The sequence below is a fragment of the Odocoileus virginianus genome, chromosome 31, assembly GCF_023699985.2.
Source record: "Odocoileus virginianus isolate 20LAN1187 ecotype Illinois chromosome 31, Ovbor_1.2, whole genome shotgun sequence".
NCBI lineage: Eukaryota > Metazoa > Chordata > Mammalia > Artiodactyla > Cervidae > Odocoileus > Odocoileus virginianus.
Genome location: NC_069704.1, coordinates 35,798,892 through 35,814,397, shown reverse-complemented (window position 1 = coordinate 35,814,397; position 15,506 = coordinate 35,798,892). Strand labels below are relative to the sequence as shown.

At 47.1% G+C, this 15,506-nt stretch overlaps 1 protein-coding gene and 1 pseudogene across 1 annotated transcript in view; both read right to left on the bottom strand.

The window, feature by feature from the left end:
- Positions 1–348: 348 nt before the first annotated feature.
- The window catches only part of B4GALT1 (beta-1,4-galactosyltransferase 1), a 53,352-nt gene continuing 38,194 nt past the window's right edge, over positions 349–15,506 (bottom strand). Inside the window, exons 3-6 of the mRNA XM_020898659.2 lie at positions 12,522–12,709; positions 6,738–6,860; positions 3,690–3,794; positions 349–3,199 (exon numbers count right to left, since the gene is read on the bottom strand). Of these exons, the coding sequence (XP_020754318.2) occupies positions 3,067–3,199; positions 3,690–3,794; positions 6,738–6,860; positions 12,522–12,709 (549 nt within the window). The 3' untranslated portion in view covers positions 349–3,066. The remainder of the gene's footprint in view (positions 3,200–3,689; positions 3,795–6,737; positions 6,861–12,521; positions 12,710–15,506) is intronic.
- LOC110140281 (small ribosomal subunit protein uS10-like) lies at positions 7,765–12,513 on the bottom strand (annotated as a pseudogene).

Sequence of the window (15,506 nt, the reverse complement as noted above, 5' to 3'; positions counted from 1 at the left end):
TTCTCTGAAGGGTCCCCAGCTACTATGTGGTAAGTATCTGTGAGGTGCCAGTCGCTGTATTTCAGTCACATCTCTTTTAAGCCTCAAAAAGTCTGTGTGTGTTACTATTCCCATTTTACACATATCCATATGAGACTCAGCTGGGGAAATGGCTGATTCCAGCAAGGTGCGTGTGATCCCAGGCAGGTGAGATAACACCTCCTCCCCTCACCCAAGCCCCCAGCCCCGCCCCCCACACAGTGAGGCAGGCAGAGGTGGAGCCCTGCTTTCCTCAGACCCTCCCATCAGGCAGCCCCGCCTGCTTCGGAGGAATCTAACCCCTTACATCAGAAGAGAGACCACCTGCCATTACAAAGATAGGGTCATTTATTCACGTTATATTACTGGATTTTAAAGGCAAAAATACAGTTCTGTTTTGAACACCAAGGTCAAACATTCACCCACTTACAATGGTAAATACATACATTTGTGTACATGGGAAATCAAAATACACAGCACACAGGTCTCCAGGGCAGGAAGGCTCCCCTCCCTCCAGCCCGCCCCCCCACCGGTCAGCAGAGACCCTGGGGGGCAGCACCAGCATTTCCTTTTCCCTCTTGCGCCACCTCTGCCCTCTGACCTTTCCCAAAGGCCACCTTAGAGGTTCACCAGCAACAGAACGGACAGAAACAGAGAAGGGCACCTGACCATGTCACGGTGACAACTTCCAGGTGAAGGAAATGCTCCTGAACCCTCAGTACTCAACTCCCCAGGGAGGAAGTAAGCGCTGCAGCCTCTGATGACCCAGGCCAGGGCGAGGCTTAACCCTGGGCCCAGGCGGACCCCAGGAGCCCACCGGAAGATGAGCGAACGGGGAGTGGGTGGTGAAGCAGCGTTTCTGGTGGTCCTGAGAATGAACCACAGGCTTGACGATTACAATGGAACATGAAAGAAAATGTAACAGGAAAACAAAAGAGAAAAAAAAAGTCAGAATTTTGTTTTTAAAAGTAAAGTAACAAAGAGGTTACCACCCAGGATACTTGTCTCCTTTCTTTTAAGGCACTTTGGAAAAGTCAGGATCTGGGGACAGAAAGCGAGGTCTTCATTCTTTGCGCTTCCCAAAGCTTCCTGTCAGGGCTATTCCTGGCTTTAACAACACTGCTATTAAGGAGTGGGGAACTGACAGACGGAATACTCTTTGCACAGCCCAGCTACAGTGGAAAATAATTTGTAACCAACACAAAGGTTTCTGGAAAAAGAACCAGATAATAGCATGAGATGCTCCAAGTGATAAAGGCACAGGTATGACTGGGGCCAGGCACCAGTTCAGCCCTCCACACTGAGGGCTGGTTTCTAGGCTGCCCCTAGCTGAAAGGTTAACCCTGGGATTAGAAAGCTGAATTTTAAGCCCTCAGCCCAGCCTGGGCCCAGCACTCGTGCCAGCAGCAGGAACTGCCTTGTACATCTCACCCCAGGCAGGCTGAAACCTCCAGCAGCAGAGGTGGGTTTGGGGAAGACATCCGCTGTGAGTCGGCCTCCCCGGAGTAGGAGCACCTGCTAAAACCTGAGCGGGGATGGGAAGCTTTCGGCACCAGAGTGGCTGTGGGAGGAGTATGGGTGAGTTCAGCTGAACTGCTCTCTAATTAAAAGGCACATTCATGATGGAGAATGGATAGTCTGTTTGACCCTGAGCGCCACAGGCCAGTTTTAGGAAACAGGCAAGAGGCAGTGGAACAAAGGGGCAGGGAGGGAAGAGAAAGGCAGCACAAGGGAGGCAGGAGGATGAGGACAGAGAACCGGTCCTGCAAGGTGGGCCAGGCAGCTCGGCCAACGGAGCCTGGAAGGCAGCCCCCAGGGGCAGATGGAGGGCCAGTAAACAGTCTGGTGGCTGTCATTCCCCGTCCCACAGCCTGGGGCCCAAGGGAGGTGCTGGGATCAGTCTGAGGAGGTGGGGGCTGTTCCCTGGCCTTGCCCACCTGGGGAGGGCAGGGAGATGGCAAGGTGGCGAACTCTGCCAGGCAAGCCACAATGTCTGCCTCCCCCACAGAGTCCAGCTTGACGGTGCTCATGGGGTGCCTTAGCTCTCACCGAAGGACCCAGAGATGTCTAGGCTCTTCAGAAAACCTGGCCTGCCAGCTCCGACCGAGGTCCATGTGGGGCCACTACAGCATACGTTATTTTTTTCCCCTAAAAAATGCTCAATCCCCATCCCCACATGTAAAACACCACAATAAAAATACATAGGACATTCAAGTTTATATAGCATGATCAGAAAAATAAATTGCCATGACTAAACACTATGCCATTCTGGATCAACACAAAATCAAGCTAGACCATAAGGAGGATCTGATTTGTTCTTTCTTCAAAATACTACAAATGCTATTAAAAAAAAAGGATTTACATTCAGAAATCAGGCATCTGGAGAAAGGCCACCAATGTGAGAATGCCCAAGGCTTTTGCTCTGGTGGCTAAAGTGGCCTTGGGATTCAAGCCTCAAGTCTTAAAATTCCTTTGCTAAGAAAAGACACACATACACAGTGATTGTAATAGTTGCATACATGGAGACAGGGTCGAGGGTGGGGGTGGTTAACATAAGAATAGGTGTTTTTCTGTTAAAACATGACAATGGAAAACCACCACACTGATCCGATTTCAGCAGCACTCTCCAATTTTTCACAAAGTAATAATACCACAATTTAAAACAAAATTCTTACCTATATCACAACAAATTAGGTGTTTTTTTTTTTTTTTTTCTTTTTTTTTTGCTGGGGATGAGTCCCACAGTCATCAGATTCGGAGCTGCGCACAGCTCTGATTCTTTGGGGTGACACTGTGAACATGCCGAGAGCCCCCAGAGGCTGATGGTTTCTATGCTTACATACACCTCATGGGGCTGAGAAGTCACATGCTGAGCCAAGTTGGGGCAATATATCCCGCTCGTCCTGGTCGTCCGGAAAGGCATCTGAATGATGAGCAGAGAGGGCCTGTCACTGATGGGGAGAATGAGAGGGACCAGCCCAGCACACGGGCAGAGACACAGCAGAGGTCCCTGGCCATTTTCAGGTCTCTGATCAGTGCACCAAAATGCTAGCTCGGTGTCCCGATGTCCACTGTGATTTTGGTATACAATGGGTACCTCTGGACCTCTAACACCGTGTAGGTGAGTGAGTTCAGACCATCAGAGAGCATCGTCTCCTTTGTATGTGCAATTCGGTCAAACCTACAAGGAACAAACAGACAAAGGGTTTGAAGCCAAAACAAAAATCTTTAAAAAAAAAAGAAGAAAGCAAAAACAAAACTCAAAACTTTAAACATTTGTACTTTAATGGCCCTTTTCCCCTCTTACTAGGCTTCCCCGGTGGCTCATCAGTAAGGAATCTACCTGCCAATGTAGGAGATGCAGGTTCAATCCCAGGTTTGGGAAGATCCTCTGGAGAAGGAAGTGGCAGCCCACTCCAGTATTCTCGCCCAGGAGATCCCATGGACAGAGGATCCTGGTGGGCTGCAGTCCGTGGGGTCGCGGAGTCGGACACGACTGAGCAGCTAGACCACCACTACCACCACCTCCCTCCTACTCCAGCCCTGCCCTGTGGATGGAGCCCGTTTTCCTGAGGCACGGAGCCCACTCCAGAGCCCCATTCCTGCAGGCAGCCCCACCTGAAGGTGGAAGAAGGAAACACACACAGGGGCAAGAATAAAAGAGAACACACCTCTGAGGATTAGGTTCATTCTTCTTGTCTCTCGAGTGGCGGATCATCCGACACTTCCCGACCACAGCATTTGGGCGAGACACAGACATGCCTCTAAAAGCTAATCTGTCAGGAGCAAAGGGACAGTGGTCATCACAGAGCTGCCACAGACCCAGGCCCCGCAGCCCCAGCTGCAAGACTTTTGTCCCGCCCACCATCCTATCCTGCCAGTTGGTCTCACCAACCCACACCCCAGCCCAGTGTACAGGCAGCAGTTAAAACTCACACCCCTTCCTCATAACCTTTTACCCCTGGTTCTAGACCTTGTGGGGGGACTACCCTGTGCCAGGCACTGGGGGTGTCTGCCCTCGTGAAATTTATGATGTGGATGCTTAGGATGTAGGGTCATAGGTGCCAGGACGAAGGGGAGGAGGTGGGTGTGGGGATGCCTGGCACTGAGGGAGAAGCAACCAACCCCACCATATCGAGACTGGGCAGAGCCAAGCCCTGAAGATGAGTGGGAGTCTGCCAGAGCATTTTGGGCACTCAGGACAGCACAGGCAAAGGCAGGGAGGTGAGAGCAAGCGCAGCTCCCTCTGGGAGCGTCAAAGTTTGGGGTAGGAAGTGGCCAGAGGTGAAGCGGGAAAGAAGGGCACAGACTGTATCATGGAGGCCTTCTCAAGAGCATCTCCCAGAATAGGGCCAATGTCTGAAAGGGATATAACACAGTCATCCCTCGGTATCCCCAGGGGATCGGTTCCTGGACAACCTCCTTCCCCGTGGTTGCTCAAGTCCCTTATGTAAAATGTGTAGCATTTCCATATAACCTATACACGTCCTCATCTTCCCATATACTTTAAATCACCTCTAGATAACTTATAATACCTAATATAGTGTGAATGATATATTGAGTTATAAATACAACATAAATGTTATGGAAGTAGTCTCAGGTGCACAGCAAATTCAAGTTTTGCTTTCTGGAATTTTTTTTCCCCCTGAATATTTTCAATTGAAGGTGTGTTGAATCTGTGGGGATGTGGAATCTGCAGGTATGGAGAGCTCACTATATGCTGGGTTTCCCAACATTGTACACAGAGTTGGCCAATGGGAAGTCTCTCTGTTAGGCGGTATAAGAGTGGAAAGCTGGGAACAAGACTAGAGGCAGCCAGATCACAGTGGAAGATTCTGTGTGGGTTCTGTAGGAGAAAGGGATGAGGAATACCAACCAAAGTCTTGATAGCAGGAATACAACACTAAGAGAGGCAGAAATGGCTGGTCCTAGGTGACCTAAAGGTTCCCAGCCTGGCCTCCCTCAGTGCTGAGCTAGGGCCTAGCAAAAGCAAGTTGGTACAGAATAAGAGTTAGGTTCTTTACTTTTCAGGAAAGCTGCTCCAGGAGGAGAAGCAAGATAGGCATAAGGATTTAAGAGGTAAAAACCACTACGTATAAGATAAATATGGCTTCCCTGGCGGCTCAAATAGTAAAGAATCTGCCTGTAATGCGGGAGACCTAGGTTTGATCCCTGGGTTCGGAAGATTCCCTGAAAAAGTGAATGGCTACCCACTCCAGTATTCTTGTCTGGAGAATTCCATGGACAGAGGAGCCTGGAGGGCTATAGTCACACGGCTGAGTGACTGACACGTCTACTTCCCATAAGAGAAATAAGCCACAAGGATTATTGTACAGCATCGGGACTATAGCCAAAGTTTTATAATGACTATACATGGAATATAACCTTTAAAAATTGTGAGTTACTCTGTTGTACATCTGAAACATACATTGTACATCAAATAAACCTCAATTTAAAATTTTAAAACTTTTTTTTAAAGAAAGGACAGAAAGCTCCTCTGTAGCCGCTGATATTCTGTTCCCCCACCCCCAGGACTCTGTCCACAGGGCTCCGTCCTGGAGACTTTTCTGATCACTCAGGTCTGTGCAGCACCTCAGGCCTTTACACCGTCACACGGGCCCAGCTGACTGGGTGCGGGGCTGTGAAAGCAAGCCTGTGTTTGTCTGGACTCCCTGTTCAGGGCTTCAGTGTCTTCCTTCCCACTGGTCCTGCCTGGCCCAGTGCTCTGCATATTGGCAATCAATCTCTAAAATTCAAGTTTTCTTCAAGGACTGTGTTAAAGACTTGGGTCTATGCTGCAAAGCTAATCTTAAGCGACTTGGATGCTGCTCTGAAAGACATCTTCTGTTAATGATCAAATTAACGTACTCCAGTTCAGGAAGGCACAGTCTGGTTTCAAACTCAGTGGCAAGTTCAGGTTGGCTCCCAGAGGGAGAAGGTGCTTTTTGCCTACATCCAGCAGGGGTGGAGATTCCATTGCCAGGAAAGACCAAGCAGAATGTGCTTTCAAATGCCACTGACAGATGGTTTTTTTTTTTTACCATCTGCGATGACAACTCACATAATAAAGTTTTACCAACTCATGAAGAGCCCCAGGGTGTGCATGGCCATCTAGTGAGTCACCCCTTCACATGTTTCTCATTTTACATTTTCCAGAAGGCTAAGGCAAAAATCACAGAAGCTAGTTTTCCTAAAGATACTTTTTAATTTTTTAAAACTTTTTTTTTATTGGTGTATAGCCAATTAAAAGTGTTGCGATAGTTTCAGGTGAACAAGAAAGGGACTCAGCCATACATATACATGTATCCATTCTTCCCCAAACTCCCAACCAGGCTGCCACATAACATTGAGCAGAGGTCCATGTGCTGTAGAGTAGGACCTCAGTGGTTATCCGTTTTAAATACAGCAGTGAGTACAGGTTGTGTCTTTTCGTTGTTTTTGTTTCTAATTCAGGTAGATTAAAACTTTCAAGTGCACATCAGTGTTACACACATGCTTATTTTCAGATGCTTTCCAGTTTCATTAAGGGTTCTCATGGTCTGTCTCTTAAGACACTCTTTATCACCTGGAGCATCTAGAGCAGGGCTCACCTAAGAATTCAGGCTGGGTGGGGACTGCATCTCTCCTTAGGGTCAATCCTTGCAAAATAACCAAGCATGGATAGAAAAACCAGAAATGAAGGGAGAGACAAAGCATGAGATCTAAATTGTGACACTTACCTGTTATAAATGTCATCATCTTCACCTCCCCAGCCCCAGTAGTTATTAGGAAATCCATTGATGCTGAGAAACTGTTGTTTACTTAGAGCAGAGACACCTCCAAAATACTGCACATAAGGTAGGCTGGGGAAAAAAAAAACACACACACACACATGCACACACAGAGGACCAGTAGTTAGTATTTATTCTTTAATAAAGCTCACTCAAAATATAAATACTTCTGGGCTTCCCTGGTGGCTCAGAGGTAAAGAATCCAATGCAGGAGACATGGGTTCAATTTCTGGTCCAGGAAGATCTCACATGCCTTGGAACAACTAAGTCCTGTGCCATAATACTATTAAGCTTGTGCTCTCAAGCCCAAGAACTGCAAATACTGAAGCCCGTGTGCCTAGAGCCCGTGCTCTGCAACAAGAGAAACCACCACAACGAGAAGCCCATGCACTGCGGCGAAGAGTTAGCCCCACTCGCCGCCACTAGAGAAAAGCCCACGTGTAGCAACAAAGACCCAGCACTGCCAAAGATGAATCAGCTCAGTCACTTAGCCGTTTCCGACTCTCTGCGACCCCATGGACTGCAGCACATCAGGCTTCCCTGTCCATCACCAACTCTTGGAGCTTGCTCAAACTCATATCCATCAAGTCAGTGATGCCATCCAACCATCTTAACCTCTGTCGCCCCTTCTGCTCCTGCCTTCAATCTTTCCCAGCATCAGGGTCTTATAAAATTATTTTTTTTTAATATATAAACACTTCTAAAGTTATTTTTATTCCCTGGAACTTTTAAATTAGGGATTTATGAGAGTTTCCTTTGTTTTGTTTTCATATCAGACTCAGATTATCTCACAGAAGACACAGATATCAAAATCAGTTAGTGACAAAAACAGAAGTCCAGTTCTTCTGCATTGCTCGAGAACCTGCTTTCCATGGGTCAGAAATCCTTCTCCAGAAGGTCCCAGAAACTGAGACTGCTTTAGAATCTCCTGTGCCCACCCTGTCATGCCCCCTTCCCACCCCTGGCCCATCTACAGTCTTTTTTTTTTTTTTTTCCCCATCTACAGTCTTGCTTTCATTGTTCCAAAGGTATACTGGCTTGAACACTGACCCCAACAGTCAAGACAGCATTTCTGAAAATTTGCTAAAATAAAAATTTTCTTGGAAAATTCTACCACATCCTGACGTGGCAAAATGTATGATGATGAATCTATTTTGACCCATTTTCAAGCAGCAGGGCATCTGGGCTTCCACCCTTCCAAACCATTCTGCATTTCAATATTTCAGTGGTTATGAATCGTGGACTCCTGAGGGACACAGAGGAAGAACTGACGAGAAATACTAAGAATCTGGATGTGCCCAAAGGGCAAGCAAAGGCTTTCCTGTGGACTTTATAAAGGCTGCGATTTTGTGACAACCCTGTGTGTAGCTCCAAACCACACTTGGGCTTTTACTGGAATCCAAAGAGACCAAAACCCATCACACAAATTAAGGAAAACTCTAACTCAGACTTTGAGGGGGAAGTCAGCCAAACCATACAAAATGTATGAAAAAAAAGGATGCAGTTATTATTTTCAAATATGTTCCAGAATTCTGACTGCAAGCATCCACAAGCAAAGATCCCTGGGGGCCTGCTTTAATGAATCAAAGATTCACTTGTAATTAGGTATCATCGTTTAAGCATCAAGTCACCCCCCTTTGGTTATCTGCACACTACAGTCTGCACTTATAATGTGAGGGTTTGAAAACCAGAGGTGACCAAGCCATTAAGGTTTTTTCATAATCAGTGTTTTTACAGAAGTGGACTCTCAGCCACGGCACAGGGGAAGTACATGCTATTCTGACCAGATCTGGTTTTGCTGTCTCTGCTGGTTTCTCTTACCTTCCTGCCTCGTGTCCCAAGCCTAACTAGTTCTGGGTGAAATATACATGATGCTGTGGTAAAGAATTAGGTAAGCGCCACCACGCTTCAAGGACAGAGTTCAGAGGAACCGGTGTGTCTCAAAGAGGAGAAGATACACAAACAGGGAGGGAGAGGGGGAAGATAGGAGGGTACAAAGTTCTGTTTACAGACAGTCAAAGCTTCCTCCTTTAAGACAGGATGTTTAAGGTCTGAATGCTTTAATCTTTTTTTTTCTTTAGCAACTGATTTATTAAAAAGGCTGATTTAGGCATCGGCAATGGTGACTTCCACCTCGACTCCTGGCTCAATACTGATGCAAGTGATCTGCTTGACAATTTCAGAAGGGCTGTGCAGGTCAATGAGTTGCTTGTGGATCCTCATTTGGAATCGATCCCAAGTCTTAGAACCTTCACCACAAAGAGTTTTCCGTGTAGTTATTCTGAGTCTTGGTAGGCATCCGAACTGGTCCTTTCACTTTGAGATTCTTTTCCTTCGTGCTTCTGATGAGGTCAGCACACACCTTCTCCAGAGACTTCACGTTGGGGCTGGTGAGGGTGATCCTAATCTGGTGAATGGCCACCTCTGGCTCCACAGGGAATCTTGCCGGTGTCTTTAAAGGCCATGGCTGCGGCGCAGCTTCCTGACCGACTTGTTCCTCAGCGAGAGTGAACAGCAGTGAGTCAGGAACAAGAGCGGGCGGTACTGAGCTCCGCTGCATCGGCGACCGCGTCTTCCTCAAAGAGTGAATGCTTTCATCTTGGGGAAGGACTTCAGAACATCCTCCGTTCATCTCACAGCCCTCATGCCCCCAGCAAGGGAGGACAGAAAGAAATGATGCGAGCAAGATGAGTCTGGGGCTTCCCTGGTGGTTCAGTGATTAAGGATCTGCCTTGCAAAGCAAGGGACACTGGTTTGCTCCCTGGTCCGGGAAGATCCCATGTGCTGCGGAGCAACTAAGCCCATGAGCCACAACTACGGAAGCCCTCGGTCCTGCCTAGAGCCTGTCCTCCACAACGAGGGAAGCCACTGCAATGAGAAGCCTGTGCACCACAACGAGTAGCCCCTGCTTCCTGCAACTAGAGAAAGCCCATGTGCAGTAACAAAGCCCCAGCATGGCCAAAAAATTAAATACATAAACTTTAAAAAATAAATAAATGAGCCTGTTGAGTTAGAACACAGAGGAAGAGGTCAGGTTATCCAACTGACAGGTGCCTTAAGTTTATGTTGATACAAATGTGGACAAATTATGGAATGAAATGCAAATTTACTTTTTAAGATTTAAAAAAATGGAGCACAAGGCTATTTTTCCACCTGTGACAATGGGCTTTCATTACACTGCTGTTCCTGGGGACAGGCATCGGCTGGCTTCCTCGCAAACGAGCATTTTGGTGGAAAAGCCTGAACCCCAGGTTTTAAGCAGAAGCCTGTGCTTTATAGGGAAACAGAACCGTGTTCTTTCTTAAAGTGCCAAGGAAGATCTGCTGAATTACCCAAGTCCAAGAAATTACTGAGGGAAGATGACTCCAATTTGCTTCTCAAATTGTGAGGGGAAGGGGAGAAGAAAGTCAAGTAAGACAACCACTGTCTGGAAACTGAAGACAAGTGCCATCCCAAAGATAAACACTTCTCACCTGGAGGTGCAGAGGTATAGTTGCTTCTGGACTCCACTTCCCTCCTTAAATAATAACTGACTATGACTATTCTACATGTGGATGCAGAGTTCCAAAGACTAGCAAGGAGAGAGAAGAAAGCCTTCCTCAGTGATCAGTGCAAAGAAACAGAGGAAAACAATAGAATGGGAAAGACTAGAGATCTCTTCAAGAAAATGAGAGATACCAAGGGAAAGATGAGCTCATGCAAAGATGAGCTCAATAAAGGACAGAAATAGTATGGACCTAACAGAAGCAGAAGATACTAAGAGGAGGTGGCAAAAACACACAGAACTATACAAAAAAGATCTTCACAACCCAGATAATCATGATGGTGTGATCACTCACCTAGAGCCAGACATCCTGGAAGTCAAGTGGGCCTTAGGAAGCACTACAAACAAAGCTAGTGGAGGTGATGGAATTCCAGTTGAGCTATTTCAAATCCTAAAAGATGATGCTGTGAAAGTGCTGCACTCAACAGGCCAGCAAATTTGGAAAACTCAGCAGTGGCCGCAGGACTGGGAAAGGTCAGTTTTCATTCCAATCCCAAAGAAAGGCAATGCCAAAGAATGTTCAAACTACCGCACAATTGCACTCATCTCACACGCTAGCAAAGTAATGCTCAAAATTCTCCAAGCCAGGCTTGCAATACGTGAACTGTGAACTTCCAGGTGTTCAAGTTGGTTTTAAAAAAGGCAGAGGAACCAGAGATCAAGTCGCCAACATCTGCTGGATCATCGAAAAAGCAAGAGAGTTCCAGAAAAACATCAATTTCTTCTTTATTGACTACGCCAAAGGCTTTGACTGTGTGGATCACAACAAACTGTGGAAAATTCTGAGATGGGAATACCAGACCACCTAACCTGCTTCTTGAGAAATCTGTATGCAGGTCAGGAAGCAACAGTTAGAACTGGACATGAAACAACAGACTGATTCCAAATAGGAAAAGGAGTGCATCAAGGCTATATATTGTCACCCTGCTTATTTAACTTATATGCAGAGTATATATGAGAAACGCTGGGCTGCATGAAGCACAAGCTAGAATCAAGATTGCTGGGAGAAATATCAATAACCTCAGATATGCAGATGACACCACCCTTATGGCAGAAAGTGAAGAATAGTGAACTAAAGAGCCTCTTGATGAATGTGAAAGACGAGACCAAAAAAGTTGGCTTAAAGCTCAACATTCAGAAAACTAAGATCATGGCATCCGGTCCCATCACTTGATGGCATATAGACGGCGAAATAGTGGCAGACTTTATTTTTTTGGGCTTCAAAATCACTGCAGGTGGTGACTGCAGCCATCAAATTAAAAGACGCTTACTCCTTGGAAGGAAAGTTATGACCAAGCTAGACAGCATATTAAAAAGAAGAGACACTACTTTGCCAACAAAGGTCCATCTCGTCAAGGTTATGGTTTTTCCAATAGTCATGTATGGAAGAGCTGGACTATAAAAGCTGAGTGCTGAAGAATTGATGCTCTTGAACTGTGGTGTTGGAAAAGACTCTTGAGAGTCCCTTGGACTGCAAGGAGATCCAACCAGTCCATCCTAAAGGAGGTCAGTCCTGGGTATTCATTGGAAGGACTGACATTGAAGCTGAAACTCCAGTACTTTGGCCACCTGATGTGAAGAGATGATTCATTTGAAAAGACTCTGATGCTGGGAAAGATTGAGGGCAGAAGGAGAAAGGGATGACAGAGGATGAGATGGTTGGATGGAATCACTGACTCAATTTGAGTTTGAGTAAACTCCAGGAGTTGGTGGTGGACAGGGAGGCCTGGTGTGCTGTGGTCCATGGGGTCGCGAAGAGTCGGACATGACTGAGCAACTGAACTGAAGTGATGAGCTTCAAAGGATTTCCCAGGTGGCTCCAGTGGTCAAGAACTCCTACCAATGCAGGAGACGGAAGAGACACAGGTTCCATCACTGGGCCAGGAAGATCCCCCGGAGGAGGGCATAACAAGCCACTCCAGGATTCTTGCCTGGAGGGCTACGGTCCATAGGGGTGCAAGGAGTCAGACACAACTGAAGTGACTTAGCACAGCACTCAGCACACATGCGCTCTGAAGAGCCTTAACACAGCACCCACACACATGAGCTTCAAAAGCACCCAGTTCTCTCAAAAGGCATTCTCCTCCAGAGCCTAAGAGGCACTATTCCTGGGCTGGAGGAACTGGGTTCCCTGGTTGTCATGGAAGACACAAATATGCTTTCTGCAGATTCTGGTAAACATCTCTTACCTAAATCCAAACTTATCCATTGCTACAGAAATGTGCCGTGGCTGTGAAAAGCACCTGTAGGTGTTATGGTCATTCATTGGGATGAGGTCCACGTCACTAAACACAAAGCAGTTGTAGTCATAGTCCTCCAAGGCCTCTTTGAAGCCGACGTTGAGGAGCTTCGCACGGTTGAACATGGACTCTCCAGCCTGGCGCAGAAACAAAAAAAGTGCCGTTAGATGTCACGAGGCCTTTCAGCCAAACACGCACGGGGACTGGTGACCTGTCTGCTCCACGTGGCCCTTAGACCATTCCTGGGTCTCATTTTCTACCCTCACTTTACAACTCAATCCTGAATAGCATTCCCTGAACCAGCAATCCCACTTCTAGGAGTCGTCCTGTGGGACTTGCAAGTATGCAAACAACAGGTGAACGAACAACATATTCACTCTGTTCACCACATGTTCACCAACGCAAATGGCTGCAAACAATGATGGAAGCATGACCAGGAAATGGCTTAAATAAACCATGATGCATCCATATAATGGAATAGAGCTGTTTAAAAAAAAAAAATAAGGAAGCTCTAAAAGGAAACGATCATCGAGATAGTATTGTTAGGTGAAAGGTGTTTAAACAGATGTGTTATTTATTCTTATAGTACATATAGGCTAATTGCAGGAAGGATATCAGGAAACTGGTGACAATGGGGCTTTTTCACTTCTACCTGCTTTTGTGTGGTTGACTATGGTTTGATCATCACATTGTGTCCAGGTATTTGTCACTAAACCAGACACCAGGAAACAAGGCAAACTCAAGTCAGTCTCTGCCCTGCCAGCGCTCACAGTGTAGGGTGGGACCAGTGTGCTAAAGGGCACAGTAGATATAGTATGTGTGAGAGAGGAGGACACCCGCTTCAGGATGCCAACCACGGGGTCCACAAGAATCAAGTGTGTTGGTGCAAAGGTACTTCATATTTTATTTACTTCTCTTGTGTATTTTCAGTCCCACCCCATTAGAACATAAGCTCAATGAAGGTTGGAATTTTTTTTTTTTTTGCTTTTTCTTCACCCACTGGAAACAGGCCTGGAACACTGCCTGGCATATAATAAGAGCTCAGTAAATAACCACTGGATAGATGGATTGGATGGATGGATGGATGGATGGATGGCTAAGTAGACAAATGGATGGGCTTCAACATACAATGGCAGATGGCAACCCTTTGGGGAGACTCCAACCTAAGGGGCCTCTCATGGGTCTCTGCTCTGACCAGTTACCAAGACCCGAGGTTAGTAAGGACAGTTAACATCATCGACACAGTCACGCTTACACTTAATTCACAAGCACTTCAATACCTGTACTCTCATCCTGACTGGAATTCTCCCACCACTGCAATGAAGAAACTAAGGCCACGTAAATGACACAGCCGGCACTGGAGCCCTCTAGAATCCTCACTTCCCAGTCTTTCTCGAGATCAACAAGATCAGAGCCCTCTACTCTGGGGGAAAATGTGCCCCACGAGGGCCTGCAGTATCTGTGTGGTCTCCAAGGTGGGGTGCTGAATAGCTTCTCTCCAGGACCCTAAGACAGGGCCTGGACACTGGCTCTCCACCAGGCTGCCCAAGTGAGCACAGAGTGCCCAGATGGTGCCACAGCCCCCAGTGTCAGGAGGGGGACTCGGGGCAACAGACTGCTTGAGAAGACAAGTACCAGGAAGTCAGAAAGAGTGGCCCAGAAGAGTAAATGAAACATTTCACGTGAGGGCTCCTTTCCTCAGCCCATGACAAAGCATTCTAACCACGCGTGGTGAAGGGAAAAGGCTGCGCCCCGTGGCACTCAGGGCCTACTCGCGCTGCTCTGTCGGTTAAAAGAGCGGCACCAAGAGGTCGCGGAGAGTTGGACACAAGTGAGCACACACACAGGCACACACGCCAGTTAAGGACCATTTAGAATTCTGCCTTCAGCTAATTCTGTGTAAGTCACGAGACCAAGAAAGAAAAATGGCCAAAGTTTAGGAACTGCTTATGAAGTTGTTGTCGTTACTATTATTACAATAACACATTGCTAATATTCTCTGGGGGATCCGATACACCCCAGCACAGGGAAGTATTTTACAAGCATGGTTAGTCATTTAATCTCAACAATCTTGTTAACAACCTTCATCCCCAAATCTGATTTGCTTCCTCCCTCCCACACCTTTCAACCTCCTGGTAACAGGAGAGGCCTGCACCTGGAAGCTTCCGTCTTCCTCCTCCAGTCCCATAGGATTCTCAAAGAGTTAGCTTTCTCTGAACACTGTGAGATAAAATTCAGCCCCACTGAACATGTTTCCAAGTGAACAGGCAATGTTCCAACAAAGCCTTTTCCCAGTTGTGGAGCAGACCCCTAAGAGTCGCTGCCCAATGTTCCCTTCTCTTGGTCCTCTCCCCAGTGACAGGCGCAGGCTGTTGGTGGCCTTGTCTGAACCACAGGACCTGCCCTGTTGGCCATGACTGTTTGATCTAAGCGGATACCTGACTGAGACTACCCTAAGCATTTTCCTCTTGCAGGAACTAGAAATATGGAACCATGAACGGGCACCGCTGGTGCCAACCCCAGGACCAATGGCACTCTGGAGGAGAAACCCAAGAAGCAGACCTGTTCTACCCTTCCCCCATGTGTGAGGTGACTGACAAGCGGGCGTATCAATCAAGAGAAGCCAACATCCATCAGTCCCGAGAGGACAGGAGTCTGGGCCTGTACAGCATGCTGGCCTGGAGAAGAGTGAGGACACGTGAGGTGGGAGGCCTGGCAGAGTCTACGGTCTTCAGACACTTCACGCAGCAAACCCAGTGCCCTTCAGGCAGATCTGGGTGGCAGGGACAAATGTCTCAAGAAGTGTCAGATGGCTCTCCCGGACATTAAAACCTTTTTTGAGAGCCCTCATTTACGCTAAACATAAGAGCAAGTAATATGTCCACTCAAAACAGAATCCTCATACACTGCTGGTGGGAATACAAAATGGTGTTG